The sequence below is a fragment of the Liolophura sinensis genome, chromosome 1 (assembly GCF_032854445.1).
Source record: "Liolophura sinensis isolate JHLJ2023 chromosome 1, CUHK_Ljap_v2, whole genome shotgun sequence".
In the NCBI taxonomy this organism is placed as follows: domain Eukaryota; kingdom Metazoa; phylum Mollusca; class Polyplacophora; order Chitonida; family Chitonidae; genus Liolophura; species Liolophura sinensis.
The window spans coordinates 93,981,058-94,007,693 of NC_088295.1; the positions used below are offsets into that span (position 1 = coordinate 93,981,058).

The 26,636-nt window shown below is 41.7% G+C and overlaps 2 protein-coding genes across 2 annotated transcripts in view; one reads left to right on the forward strand and one right to left on the reverse strand.

Moving 5' to 3' along the window:
- LOC135465889 (DNA mismatch repair protein Msh2-like) overlaps positions 1-19,850 on the reverse strand; it is a 39,115-nt gene extending 19,265 nt beyond the window's left edge. The window contains exons 1-11 of the mRNA XM_064743261.1: positions 19,817-19,850; positions 19,669-19,718; positions 18,792-18,827; positions 16,143-16,230; positions 13,845-13,990; positions 13,499-13,609; positions 12,825-12,911; positions 10,757-10,886; positions 4,061-4,147; positions 2,642-2,700; positions 1,057-1,177 (exon numbers count right to left, since the gene is read on the reverse strand). Of these exons, the coding sequence (XP_064599331.1) occupies positions 1,057-1,177; positions 2,642-2,700; positions 4,061-4,147; positions 10,757-10,886; positions 12,825-12,911; positions 13,499-13,609; positions 13,845-13,990; positions 16,143-16,230; positions 18,792-18,827; positions 19,669-19,718; positions 19,817-19,850 (949 nt within the window). The remainder of the gene's footprint in view (positions 1-1,056; positions 1,178-2,641; positions 2,701-4,060; positions 4,148-10,756; positions 10,887-12,824; positions 12,912-13,498; positions 13,610-13,844; positions 13,991-16,142; positions 16,231-18,791; positions 18,828-19,668; positions 19,719-19,816) is intronic.
- A 3,678-nt stretch (positions 19,851-23,528) lies between these two features.
- LOC135465897 (protein yellow-like) lies at positions 23,529-25,271 on the forward strand. The gene has a single exon (XM_064743271.1). The coding sequence runs from the start codon at positions 23,529-23,531 to the stop codon at positions 24,963-24,965; it is 1,437 nt and encodes a 478-aa protein (XP_064599341.1). The 3' UTR covers positions 24,966-25,271.
- Positions 25,272-26,636: the final 1,365 nt, after the last annotated feature.

The following is a 26,636-nucleotide window of genomic DNA, read 5'->3' on the forward strand; positions in this document are numbered from 1 at the left end:
TAGAAGATGACAGGAATCTCTCTGAAGATCAGTCTATATTTACATTATACCAAAAAACCAAATATCACATATAATAATTTACCAGATTTATTCACATCTTGATGTGTACCATCAATAGTGGATCTGCATGTACTTTATGCTCAACTCACACTAGTTTTACTCACCCCCCACCCACCACCTCCCTTTGTCCCTGGCCTGACATCCTCACCTCCCTTTGTCCCTGGCCTGACATCCCCACCTCCCTTTGTCCCCGGCCTCACACCCCCATCTCCCTTTGTCCCTGGTCTGACATCCCCACCTCCCTTTGTCCCTGGCCTGACATCCCCAATCCCTTTGTCCCTGCCCTCACACCCCCACCTCCCTTTGTAACTGGCCTCACACCCCCACCTCCCTTTGTCCCCGGCCTCACACCCCCACCTCCCTTTGTCCCCGGCCTCACAGCCTCACCTCCATTGTCCTTGGCCTCACACCCCCACCTCTATTTGTCCCCAGCCTCACACCCCCACCTCCCTTTGTCCCTGGCCTCCCTTTGTCCCTGGCCTCCCTTTGTCCCCGGCCTCACACCCCCACCTCTCTTTGTCCCTGGCCTCACACCCCCACCTCCCTTTGTCCCCGGCCTCACACCCCCACCTCCCTTTGTCCCCAGCCTCACACCCTCACCTCCCATTGTCCCTGGCCTCACATCCCCACCTCCCTTAGTCCCCAGCCTCACCTCCCATTGTCCCTAGCCTCACACCCCCACCTCCCTTTGTCCCCAGCCTCACACCCTCACCTCCCTTTGTCCCTGGCCTCACATCCCCACCTCCCTTGTATTGTTGCTTTTTGTATGTTTGAATGTATGTACCTTCACTTTCCAAATTACACGATGCTTTATGTTCTTTTATATATGCTGATGTATTTTGATTGAACTCATTTCCTATATATTGTTTTCTCTGTAAGGGCCTTGGGGAAGAACAGTTTAATTGTAAATTAGCCGAGCTAAATTCAATAATTATTAATTATCCGCCTTTATCCACTGGCTCCATGCCCACCTCCCCAATTATCCCATGGACTCACCTTCTAGAGAGTTAGGCAGCAGGTTCAGGGCTCTGACAGCAGCTGCATCTAGCCGTAAATACTGATCCAAATCAAACGATGTCAAGCTGAACTGGTTAAAATTATCTTCATCTGATAACAACTGAAGCACAATAAACATACCTCCTGTCAATCAGATAAATGTATGTGTATTGTGCAGGCAATAACAGTCATCAAAAATCAATTCATCAACAATGTTTGCAGATAAATATGGCGTTAGTGAGCCAGTGTAGCAGCAACCTTGCAATCCAGGTATTTCATCTTCCCTCCGGGTATCTCATCTTCCCTCCAGGTATTTGATCTTACCTCCAGCTATCTGGTCTTACCTCCAGGTATTTGATCTTACATCCACATATTTCATCTTACCTCCAGGTATTTGATCTTACATCCGGGTATTTCATCTTACCTCCACATATTTCATCTTACCTCCAGGTATGTGATCTTACTTCCACATATTTGTTTTTACCTCCAGGTATTTGATCTTACCTCCACACATTTGTTTTTACCTCCAGGTATTTAATCTTACATCAAGGTATTTGATCTTACATCTACATATTTGTTTTTACCTCCAGGTATTTGTGTTTACCTCCAGGCATTTGATCTTACATCCAGGTATTTGATCTTACATCCTCAAATTTGTTTTCACCTCGAGGTATTAGATCTTACCTCTAGGTATTTGATCTTACTTCCACGTATTTGATCCTACCTCCAGGAATTTGATTTTTACCTCCACATATTTGATGTTATCTCCACATATTTGATCTTACCTCCAGGAATTTGATTTTTACCTCCACGTATTTGATCTCACCTTTAGGTATTTGATCTTACATGTAACCCTTGGTTTTGATCTTTCCAAGCATTTGATTTTACCAAATTTGCTCTCAACTCTTAGTTTTGTTCTCACCTGCATCTCATCTCCAGGTATTTGATCTGACCTCCAGGTATTTGGTCTTACATTAAGGTCTTTGTTCACAACTTCAGGTATTTGATCACACCTTCAGGTATTTGACACCATCTCCAAGTATTTTACTTCACCCTCAGTTATCTGACCTCACCTCCAGGTATTTGGTTTTACATTCTGGTATTTGGTCAGAACTTCAGGTATTTGATCACACCTTCAGGTATTTGACTTCATCCCAAAGTATTTTACCTCACCCTCAGGTATCTGATCTCACCACCAGGTATTTGGTCTCACAACTTCAGGTATTTGATCACACCTTCAGGTATTTTACTTCACCCTCAGGTATCTGATCTCACCTCCAGGTATTTGGTTTTACATTCTGGTATTTGATCAGAACTTCAGGTATTTAATCACACCTTCAGGTATTTGACTTCATCCCAAAGTATTTTACCTCACCCTCAGGTATCTGATCTCACCACCAGGTATTTGGTCTCACAACTTCAGGTATCTGATCATACCTTCAGGTATTTGATCATACCTGCAGGTATTTGACCACACCTTCAGGTATTTGACCACACCTTCAGGTATTTTTCATCTCCAGGTATTTAAGCTTACCTCAAGGTACCTGTATGTTTTTGTATCCCACTTTCAGGTATTTGATCTTACCTCAAGGTATTTGATGAGACTGGAGATACAGCTCATGGCATGGCATTTGTCCATCTCCGCTGAAATACAGGAATAATCAGAGTCAGGAAATTCAACATTAAAAACAAGACCACTGATGCTGCTAGAAGATTTTGATACAGACTTGATATTTTCTGTATCATCTATAACTTTCTTATAAACTGATCTCTATCTTTTTTACCATTGATACAGATATAGTGTTTGATGTACATAGCTGGACATTGACACATTAAATAACGAAAACTCCTGGTTCCTGATTCAGATGCACCTTTACAGGAACAATACAAGGCATCATAGCTGTTATTATACAAAAGGTAATTTAATGACAGCCAAACATGACAGAACACAACGACCCAACAGAACACACCACAACCAAACAGGACAGAAAACAACAACCAAACAGAACACACAACAACCAAACAGAACATACCACAACCAAACAAGACAGAAAACAATAACCAAACTAAACATACCACAACCAAACAGGCCAGAAAACAACAACCAAACAGAACACACAACAACCAAACAGAACACATAACCACCAAACAGAACACATCACCACCAAACAGAACACATCACAACCCAACAGAACATGTAACAACCAACAAAGAACATACCACAACCAAACATGACGGAAACAACAACCAAACAGAGAACATAACAACCAAACAGAGCACACCACAACCAAACGGGACACACAACAACCAAACTGGACAGACAACAACAACCAAACAGAACACATATCAACCAAACAGAACACACCTGTCACCACAACCAAACCAGACAGAAAACAATAACTCAACAGAACACACAACAACAAAACAGAACACACCGCAACCAAGCAAATATTGACCAACAAAGTTGACAATTGTTAGCCAGCCCATCTGGGAATGAAAAGCACAACCGAAGTGTGACCAGAACAAGCAATTACCAGCACAAAGAACAGCCAATCACCACCACACAGAGCAGGCAATCACGAAGATGCAGAACAGGCAATCCACCCCACCCCCCCTTCAATAAAGAACAGGCAATCTCCCCCCCCCTCTCCCCGCTAAAGACCAGGCAATTCCCCCACCCCCCCCTGGCCTCCCATCCGCCCGCCCTCCCAATACAGAACAGGCAATCACCAACATACAGAACAGGCAATCAGCACGATACAGAACAGGCAATCACCTCAATACAGAGCAGGCAATCACCACCACACAGAGCAGGCAATCAGCACAATACAGAACAGGCAATCACCTCCATACAGAGCAGGCAATCAACATACAGAGCAGGCAAACACCACCGTACAGAACAGGCAATCACTTCCATAATGAGTAGGCATTCACCTCCATACAGAGCAGGCAATCACCTCCATACACAACAGGAAATGACAATCAAGCAGACTGGTGTACATACGTAGTGCTGAGCTGTTTGGCTGCTCTCCCTTTTTGAACTTCACCAGCCTGTTCAAATCTTGAACATTGTCTTTGGTTGTGAACTCAGCTGAAATTGATGAAGTATCAGAGTTTTCAATAATAAATGTACAAACCCTATGTACTACAAGTCTAGCTCCAGATATCTGACCAATAACAGACTCTTTCTCATTTACCAGCGTAAGCAATTCATAACTTTAATTGAACTAAATACAGGGAAAGTAACTTCACGAGACTCATCATCATTTTGGACTGAACGCAATCTGGCTACTGGTAGCTTAACATGCTCGGTCAGGTATACTTCCACACTAATGACATCTCCAGCTGGTCAGTGAGCTGGACATTAACCCCAAGCACTCACTCACTCCAGCGGGTCAAAGAGCAGGATGTTAAACCCCAAGCACTCGCTCATTCCAGCTTGTCAGTGAGCAGGACGTTAAACCCCAAGCACTCACTCACTCCAGCGGGTCAGTAAGCAGGATGTTAAACCCCAAGCACTCACTCACTCCAGCTGGTCAGTGAACAGGATGTTAACCCCAAGCACTTGCTCACTCCAGCTGGTCAGTGAGCAGGACGTTAAACCTCAAGCACTCACTCACTCCAGCTGGTCAGTGAGCAGGACGTTAAACCCCAAGCACGCACTCACTCACTTACTCCAGCTGATCAGTGAGAAAGATGTTAAACCCCAAGCACTCGCTCACTCCAGCTGATCAGTGAGCAGGACGTTAAACCCAAGCATTCACTCGCTCCAGCTGGTCAGTAAGCAGGAAGTTTACCCCAAGCACTCACTCACTCCAGCTGGTCAGTGAACTGGACGTTAAACCCCAAGCACTCACTCACTCCAGCTGATCAGTGAGCAGGACTTTAACCCCAAGCACTCACTCGCTCCAGCTGGTCAGTGAGCAGGACGTTAACCCCAAGCACTCACTCACTCCAGCTGGTCAGTGAACTGGACGTTAAACCCCAAGCACTCACTCACTCCAGCTGGTCAGTGAGCAGGACATTAACCCCAAGCACTCACTCGCTCCAGCTGGTCAGTGAGCAGGACGTTAACCCCAAGCACTCACTCACTCCAGCTGGTCAGTGAAAGGACGTTAAACCCCAAGCACTCACTCACTCCAGCTGGTCAGTGAGCAGGACATTAACCACAAGCACTCACTCACTCCAGCTGGTCAGTGAGCAGGACATTAACCCCAAGCACTCACTCACTCACTCCAGCTGGTCAGTGAGCAGGACGTTAACCCCAAGCACTCACTCACTCCAGCTGATCAGTGAGCAGGACATTATCCCCAAGCACTCACTCACTCCAACTGGTCAGTGAGCAGGACGTTAACCCCAAGCACTCACTCACTCCAGCGGGTCAGTGAGCAGGGTGTTAACCCCAAGCACTCACTCACTCACTCCAGCTGGTCAGTGAGAAGGACATTAACCCCAAGCACTCACTCACTCACTCCAGCTGATCAGTGAGCTGGACGTTAACCCCAAGCACTAACTCACTCCAGCTGGTCAGTGAGCAGGACGTTAACCCCAAGCACTCACTCACTCCAGCTGGTCAGTGAGCAGGACATTAACCCCAAGCACTCACTCACTCATTCCAGCTGGTCAGTGAGAAGGACATTAACCCCAAGCACTCACTCACTCAATCCAGCTGGTCAGTGAGCAGGACGTTAACCCCAAGCACTCACTCACTCCAGCTGGTCAGTGAACTGGACGTTTAAACCCCAAGCACTCACTCACTCCAGCAGGTCAGTGAGCGGGACATTAACCACAAGCACTCACTCACTCCAGCTGGTCAGTCAGCAGGACGTTAACCCCAAGCACTCACTCATTCACTCCAGCTGATCAGTGAGCAGGACATTAACCCCAAGCACTCACTCGCTCCAGCTGGTCAGTGAACAGGACGTTAACCCAAAGCACTCACTCACTCACTCCAGCTGGTCAGTGAGCAGGATGTTAAACCCCAAGCACTCACTCACTCCAGCTGGTCAGTGAACAGGATGTTAACCCCAAGCACCTACTTACTCCAGCTGGTCAGTGTTCATCCCTGGGCTTATGCCTGAACTATCAAACTAAGAGCTTGATCTTTATTTATGAACACAGCTGTAAGCCGGAGAAAGCCCTCCAAAGTCAATGGTTGTTATGTCAGTAAAAGCTACAAGTTCTAGCATGCCCAAGCATTATATATTTAGAACTGGAGCCCAAGTGAAATGGGTCTATCACTCTTCTTCTGTTTTTATTTTTGTCGTAACTAATGACCAATTGTCTTCTAGTACAATTCAGCAGCCTTCTCCAGCCAGAAAGGGCCTATCAGTTATTCTGTCTGTAATGGAGGACCTGGGCCCCACCTCAGAACGTTAAATAATGATATATTGTAAGATTATACACATTTTCCCCAAAAAGTTTTGGGCAACTCAGTTGTTACCTTTTCTATTTGTTCAGTGCCACTGCTGTATGTGGTAACAGATCAAGGCAACATATCGTAATACATGTTTTGGTCCTTACATCGTAAAGTTGTATCTCAACAGTACACATACAGGCAAGGACACAAAAATACATGTACAATCTGTCCACCTCTTTTTTCTCAATCTTTTCAGGATTCTATCCAAAAGTTCATCACACATAGCAAACGTAATTAACACCTCATTCCACAAAGTAACAGGTAATATCTTGAACGGACCATGAAAAACTTTGTATAATCAGTTTATTCACATTCACGCAATCAGGAAGATCAATTATTGGGCAGTAACCCAGGGGTCAAGCAGTGTTACACATAATTTTCAAAGGTAGTGCTGTACTCCCTACTTTTTCACAAGAAGATGTACTGGCTAAGCTTACTGCGGTACACATTTTTTGAAAATATTCAACACTTCACTATTTTGGGCCCCCAGCAATACACCTGTGTGAAGTGTGAAGTTGATTGAATGAAGGGAGTTCAGAAAATCGAAAGACCTACATGTCCATACAGGTTTACAGACCTACCAGTACAGAAAGTCTTGTAATTACATATAGGCCTACATAGACCTACCAGTACAGAGAATCTTGTAATTACATATAGGCCTACATAGACCTACCAGTACAGAAAGTCTTGTAATTACATATAGGCCTACACAGACCTACCAGTACAGAGAATCTTGTAATTACATATAGGCCTACATAGACCTACCAGTACAGAGAATCTTGTAATTACACATAGGCCTACATAGACCTACCAGTACAGAAAGTCTTGTAATTACATATAGGCCTACATAGACCTACCAGTACAGAGAATCTTGTAATTACATATAGGCCTACATAGACCTACCAGTACAGAAAGTCTTGTAATTACATATAGGCCTACACAGACCTACCAGTACAGAAAGTCTTGTAATTACATATAGGCCTACATAGACCTACCAGTACAGAAAGTTTTGTAATTACATATAGGCCTACACAGACCTACCAGTACAGAAAGTCTTGTAATTACATATAGGCCTACATAGACCTACCAGTACAGAAAGTCTTGTAATTACATATAGGCCTACATAGACCTACCAGTACAGAGAATCTTGTAATTACATATAGGCCTACATAGACCTACCAGTACAGAAAGTCTTGTAATTACATATAGGCCTACACAGACCTACCAGTACAGAAAGTCTTGTAATTACATATAGGCCTACATAGACCTACCAGTACAGAAAGTCTTGTAATTACATATAGGACTACATAGACCTACCAGTACAGAGAATCTTGTAATTACATATAGGACTACACAGACCTACCAGTACAGAGAATCTTGTAGTTACGTATATGACCACACAGACCTACCAGTACAGAGATTCTTGTAATTACGTATAGGCCTACATAGACCTACCAGTACAGAAAGTCTTGTAATTACATATAGGCCTACATAGACCTACAGTACAGAAAGTCTTGTAATTACATATAGGCCTACATAGACCTACCAGTACAGAGAATCTTGTAGTTACGTATATGACCACACAGACCTACCAGTACAGAGATTCTTGTAGTCACATATAGGACTACATAGACACAACGGTACAGAGATTCTTGTAGTTATACATAGGCCCACATAGACACAACGGTACAGAGATTCTTGTAGTCACATATAGGACTACAAGTATATGTATGTACATGTCGACTGCCCAGAATTATGACTTGTCATGACATTCTGGAATACATTAATTATTTCAGCTCTTTCCTGACGAGAAATGAATCTGAATCGAGCTCACAGGCCTACATTTATTACAACCTGTAGGCCCACTGGATTTATTCCAATAACTCACTGAAAAATTTACCTTTTTATTTTGTTTTGATAACGGGGGTTGCAGTATTATTTCATCCTATGGTAACTTGCCTAATGCGACTTTTTTTCCCAGTCACAACATTTCTGTGTACATGAACAACTGCCGTTCTGGGATCAAAACAAGATACCCTTGTTATGCTAAATCCAAATGTAGGCCTACATTAGAAGTCAAAAATTTATCATTTGTGTTTTATTTATAGGCAGTATATAGTATAAATCTAAAGTGTTTCTGAACACTGTTCTCGTGACCATTGTGTTTCACTGCATCAGCTTCTCTCCTCGGAAATGACCGATACATGTGCACGTTGGAAACTGGACCCCTGATGACAATTTAACATAGCATAAATAACTGACGATCAATGTGTAGTTCAATCCATTCATTAGGAGTGATATTAGGAAGATTTAATGCAGTACAGTAGCAGAACTTACTGTATAATAACCCAAATAACCATTTTTTTTTTTAGCCCTTGCTACATTTTCTTCACGGCAAACACTAGAGAATGTCACAAATACAAATATCACCATAGTCATTCTCCACGACTCCTGGTATTGGTACATGAGCCTTTGCTGTAACCTTCAGTTTCTGAAAACTAACACCTCATGGAGAGCATCCACAAGTAAACTACTTAAGAGATCTACTTTCAGTTTTGCTTTATATCTTGTCCGCTATAGCTTTCAGGAATTTAGGTGTACACACAAATTGTCATGCATATTCTGTACGTGCTGTTTTCATTTTAGAAGTGTATCATCTAGTTTTAAAGTGCATTTATACATCTACGCCCCTTATGTGTAGCACTGGGGTTAAGGTCAAATGGCATACCCGCTGTCTGATAACTTCCACATTATTTTCATCACTAGGTAGGCCTAAATATTCTTAGGGGCTGTTTAATACGTAAACTTGATTACTTTACACGATGTAAATCTTTTCACTACATCCGCTATCACAGGCAATCAAGGTACCGACCTGTACAGGACATTTACCGTTATGATCCTCAAAACAGCGCAAGCGCATTTGATAACCTTTGGTGACTCGAAACTAAACAAACAGTAAATGAAAGCACTACAAATATTATTAAATTTTTGGGTTATTCACTGCATAATCATAACATATAAATCCTAACAAAACAATGAAGCAAAACATTACGAAAGGAAGCTAATATTTGACCATAAGACTTGGTCTGTTTCGTTAAGCCCAGTGACACGTCATACTTGAGTGAAACTACTTCTGGCAAATTCTTACCATGTTTTAGTGGACCTCTGGTGATTCTCACCAACAGACCCATAAACATTGCACAGACTAGGAACAACAGACCTGTACACTTCTATACACAAGCTTTACCTGTACACTTTTATACACAAGCTTTACCTGTGCACTTCTATACACAAGTTTTACCTGTGCACTTCTATACACAAGCTTTACCTGTACACTTCTATACACAAGCTTTACCTGTGCACTTCTATACACAAGCTTTACCTGTGCACTTCTATACACAAGCTTTACCTGTACACTTCTATACACAAGCTTTACCTGTGCACTTCTATACACAAGCTTTACCTGTGCACTCCTATACACAAGCTTTACCTGTGCACTTTTAAGCTTTACCTGTACACTTCTATACACAAGCTTTACCTGCACACTTCTGTGCAATTCTATACCCAAGCTTTACCTGTGCACTTCTATACACAAGCTTTACCTGTGCACTTCTATACGCAAGCTTTACCTGTGCACTTCTATACATAAGCTTTACCTGTACTCTTCTATACACAAGATTTACCTGTGCACTTCTATACACAAGATTTGCCTGTGCACTTCTATACACAAGCTTTACCTGTGCACTTCTATACACACGCATTACCTGTGCACTTCTATACACACGTTTTACCTGTACACTTCTATACACAAGCTTTACCTGTACACTTCTATACCCAAGCTTTACCTGTGCACTTCTATAAATAAGCTTTACCTGTGCACTTCTATAAACAAGCTTTACCTGTACACTTCTATACACAAGCTTTACCTGTGCACTTCTATACACATGCTTTACTTGTGAAATTCTATTCACAAGCTTTACCTGTGCACTTCTATACATGTGTACCTTCACCAAGATTTGTCTATGAATGAATTTCCATCATACGTGCATTCTTGCTGATATAATACATGTAGACACGACACTATCCGGTCTATGACAGCTGCAATAAACTTAAACCTTACCACTCCCAAACCACCATAACATGTTCCTTAGTGCTTTATCAAGTTTCAGTTTTATTTTGTTGCCTCATTCCTTGTATAAGTTTTAATTGTTGTGCTTATTGCATAGAGAAATTTGAAGCCTTTCTAAATGATAAATCTGAAAACTAATAGTAACACATCACCTTTCTTCCTCTCTGTTATCAGCAGGCCACTACGGTTGAGAACTTGCAGTAATCTGCTTCTATCCGGAGTAGCTTCCCCTGAACTGCCAGAGATCAGACACTCCTTTGGTCCAAGCTGAACAATTAATGCCTGAAAAGAAAATGATATTCAAAGGCAATTACATGTAAAACTACTATTTCTGTAATATGAAAGTAGACCATGTGTACCTCCCTGCTGACAACTTAAAAGCAGTTACATGTGAAAGTAAGATTTGACTGATTCTGGGTAACAGCAACTAAATGTGCTCATACAAATTATTCACTTCAATTTCTTTTTGTTTCTGTTTGTATATGTTATATATTTTCCCTTATTGGTGAAAAATAGCACTCAAGCTTGTATGTAAAATGCCTGTGTGAAGACAAAGCTTACAAAACATGCTTACTTTAGCACCAACAGTCATCCATATACATTTATGTAAAATACCTGTGTAAAGACAAAGCTTACAAAAATCCATATACATGTATGTCAGAATATAAAGTACATGTACAAGTTAGTAAAAAAACTTCTTAACAAATGTTAATAATAGATAAAAAAAATGAACACTATCTCTACATGCAGGTAATGGTAACTTTTGCATCCAAGTTGGAGAACTGCTCGTTGTCTATCAACTGACAAATTGATCGTTGTCTATCAACTGACAAATGCCCTAAATACATCCGAGTTGGAGAACTGCTCATCATCTCTCAACTGACAAATGCCCTCAATACATCCGAGTTGGAGAACTGCTCGCTGTCTATCAACTGACAAATTGATCGTTGTCTATCAACTTACAAATGCCCTCAATACATCCAAGTTGGAGAACTGCTCGTTGTCTATCAACTTACAGATGCCCTCAATACATCCAAGTTGGAGAACTGCTCGCTGTCTATCAACTTACAAATGCCCTCAATACATCCAAGTTGGAGAACTGCTCGCTGTCTATCAACTGACAGATGCCCTCAATACATCCAAGTTGGAGAACTGCTCGTTGTCTATCAACTTACAAATGCCCTCAATACATCCGAGTTGGAGAACTGCTCGCTGTCTATCAACTGACAAATGCCCTCAATACATCCAAGTTGGAGAACTGCTCGCTGTCTATCAACTGACAGATGCCCTCAATACATCCAAGTTGGAGAACTGCTCGTTGTCTATCAACTTACAAATGCCCTCAATACATCCGAGTTGGAGAACTGCTCGCTGTCTATCAACTGACAAATGCCCTCAATACATCCAAGTTGGAGAACTGCTCGCTGTCTATCAACTTACAAATGCCCTCAATACATCCAAGTTGGAGAACTGCTCGCTGTCTATGAACTGACAAATGCCCTCAATACATCCAAGTTGGAGAACTGCTCATTGTCTATCAACTGATAAATGCCCTCAATACATTCAAGTTGGTGAACTGTTCGTTGTCTATCAACTGACAAATGCCCTCAATACATCCAAGTTGGAGAACTGATCGTCTATAACCTGACGGATGCCTTTACCTCCAAGTCGGAGAACTGGTCATTGTCTATCAACTAACAAATGTCCTTACTTCTAAGTTGGAAAATTGATCGTTGTCTGTAAACTGACAAATGCCCTCACCTATAAATTGGAGAAATGAATGTTGTTGGAGAACTGATCCTCGTCTGTAAAATAACAGATGTCTTTACCTCCAAGTTAGAGAACTGATAGTTGTCTGTAAACTAACAAATGTCCTTACCTCAAAGTTGGAGAACTGCTCGTTGTCTATCAACTGACAAATGCTCTCAACACATACAAGCTGGAGAACTGATCGTTGTCTATCAACTTACAAATGCCCTCAATACATCCGAGTTGGAGAACTGATTGTTGTCTATCAACTGACAAATTGATCGTTGTCTATCAACTTACAAATGCCCTCAATACATCCAAGTTGGAGAACTGCTCGTTGTCTATAACCTGACAGATGCCCTCAACACATCCGAGTTGGAGAACTGCTCGTTGTTTATCAACTGACAAATGCCCTCAATACATTCAAGTTGGAAAATTGATCGTTGTCTATAACCTGACAGATGCCCTTACCTCCAAGTTGGAAAATTGATCGTTGTCTGTAAACTGACAAACACTCAACTTCCTCAAGGTAGGATCAGCAAAAGCAACACCAACAATCTGCAAACAGAAAAAGAAACTTACTATAATTTGTTCCTATCAAGACACTGTAACAAAGCATTCTACAAGCTTGTACCCAAATTACACTTTTCATTCTATAATATTTGTAGATTTATATTACACTTTTCATTCTGCATATCTAGTGCCCAAATTATACTTTTCATTTTGGATAGGTACAGATGTCCTCTTATTTATTTATTTATTTGATTGGTGTTTACGCCGTACTCAAGAAGATTTCACTTATATTATGGCAGCAAGCATTATAGTGGGAGGAAACTGGGCAGAGCCCGGCGGAAACCCAGGACCATCTGCAGGTTGCTGGCAGACTTCCCACATACGGACGGAGAGGAAGCCAGCATGAGCTCGACTTGAACTCACAGTGATCGCATTGGAAAGAGGCTTCTGGGTCATTACACTGCGCTAATGCACATGTATGTCCTCACAATTAAGCATATACTAATAGGGAGTCAACAATCAGAGACCAGAACTAATGCCATCAATGGACATAGAGCTGGGGAGGGGGAGGGTGGAGTTGGTGGAGGCTGAGTGTGGCTGTCTGAGAACAGACACTTCCCTGCACTACTTACTCTCTGTCCCTCCTCAGATCCCAGCTTTACAGCCAACACCCCAGACGATGTGGACATGTCATTGTTCCCAAACAAAATGTCCTCAAACTGGGTTAAGTTTCCAGGGGATGCCTGACACAAAGCAAAACAAAATTAAATGAGCAAGAAAAGTTAACCAAACAATCATTAAGTCGCAGAGAGAATTTATATTAAGGAAGTATACACGTAGCAACTGATTTTCTCTGTCAATATCAGTCGTCTTTCCTCTAATCAAGGACAGACATTGGTATCTACATGTATGTTGCAAGTAACTGCTGGTTTAAAGAGGCTGATGGTTGATGACTGCGTGCTGAGAGAATTTTAATACCTTGAAGGCGTGCACCCAGTCATTGTTCTTGCCCGACGCTTTGTTCCTGTAGACCTCCACACGGTACTGACGCACCAGAAGCAGATCTCTGACCAGTGACTCAAAGTTCAGCTTACTCAGGACCACCGACTCTAACCTCTTCTCACCTGAGGGAGACCAAAAAAAAAAAATTAAACTTAAACATAAATAAAAATGTGCAAAGCATTGTTTGCTAACAAATCAATAACATGTTACAACAGACATAGCTATTCTCCATTCAACCATTAATGATCTGTCAGCATAACCAGGTTGGTCTCATTTTCCTGACAGGTTCGCACACTACGATGTTGTCTATAGTCTTAGGGGTGTCAGTTCAATGTACCAGTGACAATGTATGTTTTCATGTATCAGTGTTTTCTTTCACAAGGGCCATGGCTGAGAAGTAAATACATGTATCTACCTGTACTTGACTATAGGAGGCAGTAATGAACTACCGGAGGCTGTAATGAACTACCGGAGGCTGTAATGAACTATACAAGACTGTAATGACTGTAGGAGGCTGTAATGAACTATTGGAGGCTGTAATGACTGTAGGAGGCTGCAATGACTGAAGGAGGCTGTAATGAACTATACAAGGCTGTAATGACTGTAGGAGGATGCAATGACTGTAGGAGGCTGCAATGAACTATACAAGGCTGTAATGACTGTAGGAGGCTGTAATGAACTATTGGAGGTTGTAATGACTGTAGGAGGCTGTAATGACTGTAGGAGGATGCAATGACTAGGAGGCTGCAATGAACTATACTAGGCTAAACAAGGTGAAAGTGTAAAAACCTAGGTTATAATGGTGCTCTCTCTTGCATGAGAGAACAACAAAACATGCGAGACTTTTAATTGCACATCAGGTGGTTTGCTACATAATCATCAAGAATAAATCCATGTACACCTTTACTATTGCCAGTAACCCTAGATACAAGATGTATGATGTTAACTTTTTGAAACAAGGCCTGCATGATTTGATAACGCAGGTCACAGCATCCTCTCCACAGCAACTGTATGTCCCTGTAATGTAGGTCATAACATCCTCTCTCCACAGCTACTGTAAATCCTTGTTATGTAGGCCATAACATCCTCTCTCCACTCCTGCTGTAAGTCCCCGTATATAGGCAGGCCATAACATCCTCTCTCCACTCCTGCTGTAAGTCCCTGTATATAGGCAGGCCATAATATCCTCTCTCCACTGCAACTGTAAGTCCCTGTATATAGGCAGGCCATAATATCCTCTCCCCACTGCAACTGTAAGTCCCTGTATATAGGCAGGCCATAATATCCTCTCTCCACTGCAACTGTAAGTCCCTGTATATAGGCAGGCCATAACATCCTCTCTCCACTCCTACTGTAAGTCCCTGTATATAGGCAGGCCATAATATCCTCTCTCCACTCCTACTGTAAGTCCCCGTATATAGGCAGGCCATAACATCCTCTCTCCACTCCTACTGTAAGTCCCTGTATATAGGCAGGCCATAATATCCTCTCTCCACTCCTACTGTAAGTCCCTGTATAAAGGCAGGCCATAAAATCCTCTCTCCACAGCTACTGTAAGTCCCTGTAATGTAGGCCATACCATCCTCTCTCCACTGTTACTGTAAGCCAATGTAATGAACTGTGTACACAAACCTCAGCCTTGGCCTTTATACCAAAATTCCCTAATTTTCTGTACATATGCATTACAAAGGTCTTGTTCTGTTGGAATGCACATAGCACATTTTGATGATAGCTCCATCATCATGGTTATATTTTACCTGTACTTCGTCAGTCCCATGACTACGTACCTTGACCCAGGTATTTGATCACCACTGATGTTAGAAGTACCATGACTAGTTACCTTGACCCAGGTATTTGATCAGTACTGATATTAGAAGTACCATGACTACTTACCTTGACCCAGGTATTTGATCACCACTGATGTTAGAAGTACCATGACTACGTACCTTGACCCAGGTATTTGATCACCACTGATGTTAGAAGTACCATGACTACTTACCTTGACCCAGGTATTTGATCACCACTGATGTTAGAAGTACCATGACTACTTACCTTGACCCAGGTATTTGATCACTACTGATATTAGAAGTACCATGACTACTTTGACGACCATAACCCAAGTACTTGATCACCACTGATATTAGAAGTACCATGACTACTTACCTTGACACAGGTACTTGATCACTACTGATATTAGAAGTACCATGACTACTTTGACTACCATGACCCAGGTACTTGATCACCACTGATATTAAAAGTACCATGACTACTTACCATGACCCAGGTACTTGATCACTCCTGATGTTTTAAACACCTCCTTTGCCACAAACACAGCATCAGATCCATGCACTGTGTAGTAGTCCTACAAATATCCAAGGTATACAGTGAAAACAGGAGCACAGGACACACATCAATGCTGACTCCCATGGGCCACATTCAGTTTCAATACCTGTTTTCATACATACCGTACACCTGCACATTCAGCAGACATCCCTCAATGTATACATATATATTAACTGTTATACGTGTGTTGTTAATTAGTCAAACTGATCTTTCAGGAAAACTTATTCCATTTACATAAGTGCTATTCATAACATAAATAATGATGTAACTGCATTTATCAACAGTAATACTCATGACAGAAATGATATACCTCCAAATATGAACAATACTATCCAATAAGTGAATTCACTGCATTTATGGACGTTGCAATTCAAGGCTGAAAACAAAAACAATCAGTAGTTTATAACATCACCTACAACCGGTTATTTGTTCACATGCACCTAAATTCAACGAATACACCACCGATAGGCTGATGGTTTATCTTCTGAACAAGTTTCACAACAAACCTATCAATAAAGACAGGTCTGATGTGTTCTGACAAGTAACTTTCATCCAACCAGAGATGTTGCAAAGCCAAAGTAATAAATCTTCAAAACTATGTCAGAATTACACCGAGGACCATTCACCACTGTTTACACACCACAAATTACTCAGTTCACCACTGTTCACACACAAATAAACTTACACAGTTCACCACAGTCCACCAATGTCCACACATAATTACTCAGTACACCGCTTGCTACACACAATTACTCAGTTCACTACATGCCACACCATTAATTACTCATTCACCACTGTTCTGACTTCAATACTGACTCAATTCACCACTGTTCACACATAATTACTCAATTCACCACTGTTCACACATAATTACTCAGTTCACCACTGTTCACACACAATTACTCAGTTCACCACTGTTCACACATAATTACTCAGTTCACCACTTGCTACACACAATTACTCAGTTCACTACATGCCACACCATTAATTACTCATTCACCACTGTTCTGACTTCAATACTGACTCAATTCACCACTGTTCACACACAATTACTCAGTTCACCACTGTTCACACATAATTACTCAATTCACCACTGTTCACACATAATTACTCAGTTCACCGCTGTTCACACATAATTACTCAGTTCACCACTGTTCACACATAATTACTCAGTTCACCACTGTTCACACATAATTACTCAGTTCACCACTGTTCACATACAATTACTCAGTTTATCACTGTTCACACACAATTACTCAGTTCACCACTGTTCACACACAATTACCCAGTTCACCACTGTTCACACATAATTACTCAGTTCACCACTGGTCACACACAATTACTCAATTCACCACTGTTCACACATAATTACTCAGTTCACCACTGTTCACACACAATTACTCAGTTCACCACTGTTCAAACATAATTACTCAGTTCACCACTGTTCACATACAATTACTCAGTTTATCACTGTTCACACACAATTACTCAGTTCACCACTGTTCACACACAATTACTCAGTTCACCACTGTTCACACACAATTACCCAGTTCACCACTGTTCACACATAATTACTCAGTTCACCACTGTTCACACATAATTACTCAGTTCACCACTGTTCACACATAATTACTCAGTTCACCACTGTTCACATACAATTACTCAGTTCATCACTGTTCACACATAATTACTCAGTTCACCACTGTTCACACATAATTACTTAGTTCACCACTGTTCACACATAATTACTCAGTTCACCACTGTTCACACATAATTACTCAGTTCACCACTGGTCACACACAATTACTCAGTTCACCACTGTTCACACACAATTACTCAGTTCACCACTGTTCACACATAATTACTCAGTTCACCACTGTTCACACATAATTACTCAGTTCATCACTGTTCACAAATAATTACTCAGTTCACCACTGTTCACATACAATTACTCAGTTCATCACTGTTCACACATAATTACTCAGCTCACCACTGTTCACACATAATTACTCAGTTCACCACTGGTCACACACAATTACTCAATTCACCACTGTTCACACATAATTACTCAGTTCACCACTGTTCACATACAATTACTCAGTTCATCACTGTTCACACATAATTACTCAGTTCACCACTGTTCACACATAATTACTCAGTTAACCACTGTTCACACATAATTACTCAGTTCACCACTGTTCACACATAATTACTCAGTTCATCACTGTTCACACATAATTACTCAGTTCACCACTGGTCACACATAATTACCCAGTTCACCACTGCTCACACATAATTACTCAGTTCACCACTGTTCACAAACAATTACCCAGTTCACCACTGGTCACACACAATTACTCAGTTCACCACTTGCCACACCATTAATTACTCAGTCGACCAACGTTCTGACTTCAATACTGACTCAGCTCACCATTCTTCACACAGATAACTGCTCAGTTGCTCAGTTACTCAATGCATGTGAACAACAGTTAACTTCTCAGTTGTGGACATTACCAACAATAATTCTAGCCTCAAAGTCCATAACCATGGGGACACAATCTGCTAGACAATGTCACGTACCGTTCTCTCAAACACACGAAGGGTGGTGCTGGACTTCTGAAAAAGCAAAAATGAAATGAAAAACATCTTGCTAAACAAAGTGAACAAAACAGTGCCATAAACAGTTAACAAAAGTGGTGTTTACCCACTGATGGTTGAATGGATGTATCCATTCTCAAGTGAAACGGTCAGTAGGTTAGTATGTAGGACAGTTCATAATTACAACTACCCACAAAATTGTCTGAAACAAGTAGTGCATTCAATGGCAGATTTCCAGCAAAATTTCTTACCTACCCTGGCTTTTGAAAGTCTGACTGAATTAATTTAGGGTTCTAAATTAAAAAAGTTGCTCACATATCACATAGATTAGTGTTCAAAGACATTTTTAATGTGATCGTTCACTTGTAAACTGTTGATTTTATTTATTTATTCATTTGATTTGTGGTTTACACCGTACTCAAGAATATTTCACTTATACGACGACGACCAGCATTATGGTGGGAGGAAACCCACAACCATCCGCAGGTTGCTGTACAGCCGGAGAGGAAGCCAGCATGAGCCGGACTTGACTGTTGATTTTATAACTACATGGAAGGTAACTGCATTCAAATGATACCTTTTCACCCCAGTGTTGATATATTTCATGTTCACAGTGGGTAAGGCAACCAGAGGGGTGTAGGTATGAGATTTGTGCCTGGTACTATTCATGGTCCACACATTCTTGAAAGTTATACGTAAATTTCACCCTCGTCTTTACAACTTCCATGGGGGCTGGTTCCTTTTATCTCTCTGTTTCAGACCCCTCTCAAAATGGGAGGGGTGGAAAGTTTGTGCACTTTACCATGACCTTAAGACAGACATTATCATCATACTAAATGTAACAACAACAACATCTTACCAAGGGAAGAGAGCGGTGGAAAGACAGGAAGCCTTGCTCTTGGGCAGAATCTATAAAGACAAAAATAGCAGTTGCATCACTATCTGCCCAAAAATCAGATGCGGTTATTAATCAGTGAAACCACCTTGTCTTAAATTCCGCGTCTTACCTAGCTGCAGATCTTGTTTAGGTTGTACCGCCATACTTGCGGAATGGCGGGAAATACTATCATCTGTCATGACGTCATTTGATAGAGCTATTTTTGTACCTGTCGGGGTTCCCCAACCACGCATGTACCGACGGGCCCGCTTGATTACAATCTGTAACATTCTCAATTTACGCAACCATTTCCATGCAACCATTAATCCTGACGTTTGGTGTGACATCGGCCTAATGAACTACATAGTGGCCTATAGCGGCATTACTCTGTACACAGATCAGATCGGGACATACTGGGTATTGGTAGCCTACCTGTAATCAGACACGTGCTCTTCAATCACCAGGATAGTGGAGATACGAGATCAAGCCCGCCCTTCGACTCATCCTTAGTTATGAGTTAAACAACAATGAAATGAATACAAAAAAATAACATAAAATAAAATATCAATACTGCAAGTAAGCTTAAGAACAGCCATAGACCCGTTATAATAGGCCTGCCAGTGAGACGATTTCATTTCAGTCTGTAACCCACTGTAACTTACACAGTGTTTTAAGACAAATTATCTCACCTACAGCTTTTCAGACATTTTTTATGGAATTCAGTAGCTTCAGGTATGAAAGAAGCTCACACGTTGTCTAGTTTTCCATTAAGGTACATGTATGATCCGAAACACTCTGTAGAAACACTAACTCCTGACTGATGTCTACATTTCTCACTTATATAATACCTTGCAATATAACTTCTTTGTGAAGCTCATGTTTTTTTTTCTTATTTTTTAATTACATGTGCTTACATGACTACATACATTGTATATTTAACTTTATTTCATTCATGGTGGAGTGACTACGCGTGACACCGGTTATATAGCTTACATGTGAGGTCAGTTACTGAAATACTATATAAAGAGGGTGAAACCAGAGCCGCGGCGACATGCAGTATGATATAGTTGATATAATATATGATATTTATACTCGCGATATCAGATCTCTTGTCATCTGATTATTTCCTGGGATAGTGAAAAAAATACAGTTATGTTAGTTGTAATTTATTAGATTCACTGGTATGAAATATAAAAAAAATGCGGCGTTGTCGTCATATTAAGTAAATAAACAATGATATGAAAATAAGGTGAAGACCTCTAACTCTTTAGGCATATATATGTATAAATTTGTTTCTCAACAAAACTGTATATTTTAGATTCGGCTAGTTAAATTAAATTATACACAAGGGAGTTGTGCCAACAACTGACAGAAATGGCTAAATTTGCATGGTTTCCCCTTGAAAGACCACACATGTACACACCGCCGGAATATGGACTGTCGACACTCGTGAAGCATGTACCGTACCAAATACTATATGAATGGTAGTTGTTGCTGACTCGCTTGGCGCTCAGCACTGAGAGCTTAGAGCAAAGAAATATGACTGTTTGGCCCGTTGTCAGTGCATGGGGTGTCTTCGGCATGATACTTCAGTGGCGGCAACACTTTGGTGGCATGGTCTCGCCCTGCCACAAGAGGATACATTATTTGTTATATGCACATATGCCTGCATGACCTAATGACTCTTCGTCGTCATATGGCTGAGAAATTGTTAAAAACGGCGTAAATCCACGACGTAAACTCATTCATTCATTTTAAATCATGCACACACAATGGACGACCACGCAAGCAGGAAAATCCTGGTGATGTCATCACTATAGCTAGTCCTACGTTGTGGTGCCTGTCTACATGTACCAGCCGTTTCAGCTTTTTCTGGTATTTACACATATCCTTGTACTTTCCCTTTCATAATTTGACAAAGTCCGAGTATATATCGATTCATACAGTGCTGATATAAAATTATTCGGGCGTGATTCCTTGATAGAAAATGAAAACGAAAATCGTTACGGATTAGAGTGACGAGTGTCTATTGATTACACTATATAGAAGCCAGGTTTGTGCAGGATTCACCTTACTCACATCACATTGAAGTGTACTGTCACGTACGTGTAGGACAAATGAACGGGACGATAGATTTATGTAAATCTATATTAAATAAGCAAATAAATATTCTGAGCTGTACAACGTTAGCTTGGTGCGCGTCATGCTTCTCGCAATCCGAATTCGACTAAAAGTAAGGCCATTTATTGTCTTCTAAGCATAGAAGAATGAACCCATGGAGGGTGTTTTGGACTAAAAGATAGCGTATACGTGTACACAAAGATAGCGTATACGTGTACACAAAGATAGCGTATACGTGCACACAAAGATAGCCTACACGTGTACACAAAGATAGCGTATACGTGTACACATCTATAGGCACTACGCAATTGCTTATACGCATGCCTATATAGCCTACAGCTGAAGTTTATCATAAATGTGCTGTATAGGATGGGCGATAAAAGTGCCGGTTTATGACGGGGGATACAAGTCCCAGTATGTGGTGGTGGGGGATAAAAGTGCCTGTATGTGATGGGGGATAAAAGTGTTGGTATATGACCGGAGATTTATATTTATTTCACTGGCGTTTTACACCGTATCGAGAATGTTTTACTGTCTTCTCCAGTCTCTTTCCTGTTACACTTGGGTATTCCGAAACATGACGCCCACGACATTGTTCCGGCAATTCTAACATTTATATCTTTGTATAGACCAAAGCGTTGGTCGTGGGTAAGATTGAAGTAATGTAGTCATAAGCGTATATAGGTGTCCTACAATGACGGGTGTATAGATTACCACGTGTCACTGTAACAGGGTAACTGTTCACGCCCTTTCTGACTCAGGTGATACTTTCAGTATGCGAGGAGTGTTTTATCTTGTATTTGCACTACGTATGCATGGCTCCCTGGAAAATTAACAGGAAAATGTTCAGTTCTGGGACAGCACTTAACATACATGACTTAGCAGAATACATAGGTTAAGCATTATTATTGACTCACTGAGACCATTGAGGCCTCAAGACATACACTTCTTTAGCTTCTACATTAATCAGCTCGAGTTGAAAACTTTATTTGTTTTCTACTTTAAAGACAGACAGGTTTACGAAAAAAAATGACAAGGATGGTCCACATGTCCATTCAGTTGTTGGGTCAAGTGGTCGGTAAATATCAGTACACGTTCTCATCCTAATGCATAACACACGAACATTGCGCCCGGACTAGAGACAACCGTCAGGCCTAAATCTTAATGCAAGGCTTAATGCAAATTTCATCGTCATACACAACGTTCAGACCGGACTTTTGCGAGTTAACACCTCACTGAAGTTCTAATATGGTTTTTAGTGTACTGGCTGAGAGAAGACCCGCTAAGCTCCGTGATTTAAAGACTGAGTACATATTTGAATTAACAGGTAACTATAGCGGTATAGGCTAATATCTTCATTCTACCTGTCTGTCCTGAACACAACACACAATCTACCATTCAGCATCCTACACTGAATGGAGAGATGAGTAAACTGTCTGAGGCAAACCATAGTGAGTTGAAATGGACTACGGACACGCTGACTGATAAATTTACAATATCAACTGATTAAATCTAATTTTGATGTGGTTACAATCACAGTCTTAATATAGTTGTTCTCCGGCAACGTAATTCGGAATACACGCTTTCCGATACAAATGCATTTCCGAATGAACGCGGATCTCGCGTATAGTTTACTTGGTTTTCGTATAAATAAAGGCGCTGCGGACTGTTCCCTAACACAGCTGATCATTTCGTTCAGCCATACTACCACCTTGTCCACGATGCCCAGTCGAGTGTTGGTGATATTTGTCCTCGGACTGACTGTCTGTAGTGTCCGGCCCTTCTTCCATCATCGTAGACCTCGCACCTGGGCGCCCAACCTGACTTTTGGTCACAGGACTCTAGTTCATGAATGGGTCCAGCTAGAATATGACTGGCCCTCCGAGGCTGAGAAACAGAGAGCAATCGCCAGCGGCAGCTACATCCCAGAAAACAGCGTGATCAGCGGTATAAAACTGTATAAAGGCCGCCTCTTTGTGACCGTTCCGAGATGGGCACTGGGCATTCCCTCCACCTTCAATGAGGTTATCGTGAAAAATGGGCGCTCCGTTTTGCGACCATTCCCCAGTTGGGAGGCACAGGACGTACACAATTGTTCCGCTTTGCAGTTCGTAATGAGTATGGAGATCGACCCTAACACTGGACTCATGTACTTGATAGACAATGGACGAGTCAACACCTTGGCGGCAACACCTGGCACAAAGGCGCTGAACCTGTGCCCTCACCAGATCCACATATACGACCTTGAGAGGAACCGTTTTGCCAAGACGCATACTTTTCCCGACTCGGTGGCCCATTACAACAGCTCTTACCTCAACGATGTGATGATTGATAATCAAGGTTATGCTTTCATCTCTGACGCCGCCGGCGCTGGTGGTCTTATAGTGTACGACTCCAGACGAGATCGTTCTCATCGTCACGAGCACCCGTCCATGGGTGCGGACCCCGACCCCGCAGCTAGGACCTTCAACATAAACACAGGGTACAGTAACGAAACTTACTTCTTTGACGGCCCTATAAACGGAATCGCCATGTCTCCGAGTTTCGACTATCTGTATTACTGCGCTCTGACAGGGTTTAACCTGTATCAGGTGCCCACCAGCCTGATCCGTGACCCAAACGCTGACATCGGCAATGCCGTGAGAAATGTTGGCAGAAAGTTTGGCCAGAGTGGAGGAATCATGCATGGTGAGAAGAATTTATACTACAGCGTCCATCAAAGGAATGCTGTATACTACTGGCCGAGAAAAGGGGATGAAAAGAGACAGGGGAGCTCTGAGAAGACAGTCCGATTGGAAACACAGCTGGAACTTGCCCAAGACACCGAGACTTTCCAGTTTCCGGACAGTTACGGCTGGGACGACAGCGGCTTCCTCTGGCTGACCACTAACCGTCTGTTTACCTATCTGGACACCGAAGGCGGTGGTCTGGACTTTACAGGCAGGCGAGGAGCCAATTTTCGAATCTTCCGTGTCTACGTGGGCGAGCAGTCGTATCTCAAACGTGGAGCTCCTCTCCAGGAGCCCACGCAATACAAATGTAGCCTCTTGGTGATTCTTAAAAAAGCCAAACTGGCTTGCAAAAGCGAAAACATCTTTAGTAAAGTCAGATGTTTCATAAGAGCTAAGAGAGACCCAGCTATTGTTTACAGCTGCTAACTGTCTTTTTCTGACTGATTTAAAAGACTGATTTCTACTACACATTATTTTGTACACTTTCTCTTTAGTCCCAACTAAGCCCTCATGTTACGGTATAAGCAACATTTATCTTTGTGTGTCAACATTTTGTAGCAAGAGTAATGGTTATAGCTAGCATAACGGTAAGAATATCCGGTCAGGGCGGTCGAGCACTAATGATTTGCTAACTGACTGATTGAAACTTAGATTGACAGGTATTATGAGATTGTCCGTTGATTATCACTTTTGTCAAACTTTCTATTGTATTGTCTTGTTATGATGAAATTTGCTAAGAAAATGACAAACGACGAATAAAACAATATGTACATGTAATATCAATATTTCAAATTGTCATCAGTTACAACGTCGCTAATTAATTATAGGCTAACTGTCGTTGCAGATTTAAGATGTTGGAAGACGCATCCAGCTCAGTTTGTTTTGAATTAAAATCATCATAGTATGTGTATACATAAAACATGCTAGAAATGAGAACATAGGACAAAATGAGAGCATAGGACAAAATGAGAGCATAGGACAAAATGAGATTTGCGACGGAAGTGTGATAGATGACAGATGTCTCACATAGGGCAAAATGAGAGCATAGGGCAAAATGAGAGCATAGGGCACAATGAGATTTGCGACGGAAGTGTGATAGATGACAGATGTCTCACATAGGGCAAAATGAGAGCATAGGGCAAAATGAGAGCATAGGGCACAATGAGATTTGCGACGGAAGTGTGATAGATGACAGATGTCTCACATAGGGCAAAATGAGAACAGCAACAGGAGTGTGATAAATGGCAGATCTCTCACACATAATCACACATAATCAGCTTACCTCAGTTAGGCCAGATGTTTCATTCTTAGACTAACTGTTCATGTAGAGAATGCTTACAAAGCTCAACTCCTCGGAAGCCAAAGGCTTCCATGATCCACAATCAAGTAATGTGTGGCTGTGCTGCATTGTGAGGAAAGAAGTAGGGCTTTTTTTCATATAGATATACAACGACTTCATCATCGGAAGTATGGATTTCTGTGGCTCATCTGACGATATCTCGATGACCAGAGGTCAGTAGAGACACGTGTATTTGTCTATACCCGTACCCTGTAGACTGAAAAACGTCATGCAGGTACCGAACCGTTACAAGTTCTGGTACCAAGAAGCGCAGCCGTAGGGTCTACAAGACCGTAGTCCCGGAGTAACGGATGATGATCTTCAAGTTTCATTTTCTAACTCCATGCAAATATAATTTTATTTTGAAATACCGACAAATATACTGACAGAGATTTACAATTTTTAGCTAAATTATAGTAAAGCTACGTCTCAGAGCGTGATGGAGACTTCGTGATATAGTGCTACACAAAGAACACACCCTCGGGCTTAATGTAGCAGACTGTGTTCAATGAAGTCCATCTCCGACGGCCATATATTTGACAGATTGCAGGCAAATCCAGAGCACTCACTGTCCATCGTCCCTGTACACGTACGTTCACGTTCTGTGATTCCCTGTATCAGCAGATTGTGACACGCTCCACAGTCCCCGTATGTTGACGTTTCTGTAGGTTGACGTTCTGTGATTCATAACATCGGCAAACTGTGACACTGTCCACAGGTGTTGTACGTTCACGTCCTGTGATTCCCTATGTCGGCAG

What these genes read in the sequence shown, in the direction of transcription:
- LOC135465897 (XM_064743271.1), top strand. Translation starts at nt 23,529, where the DNA reads ATGCCCAGTCGAGTGTTGGTGATATTTGTCCTCGGACTGACTGTCTGT.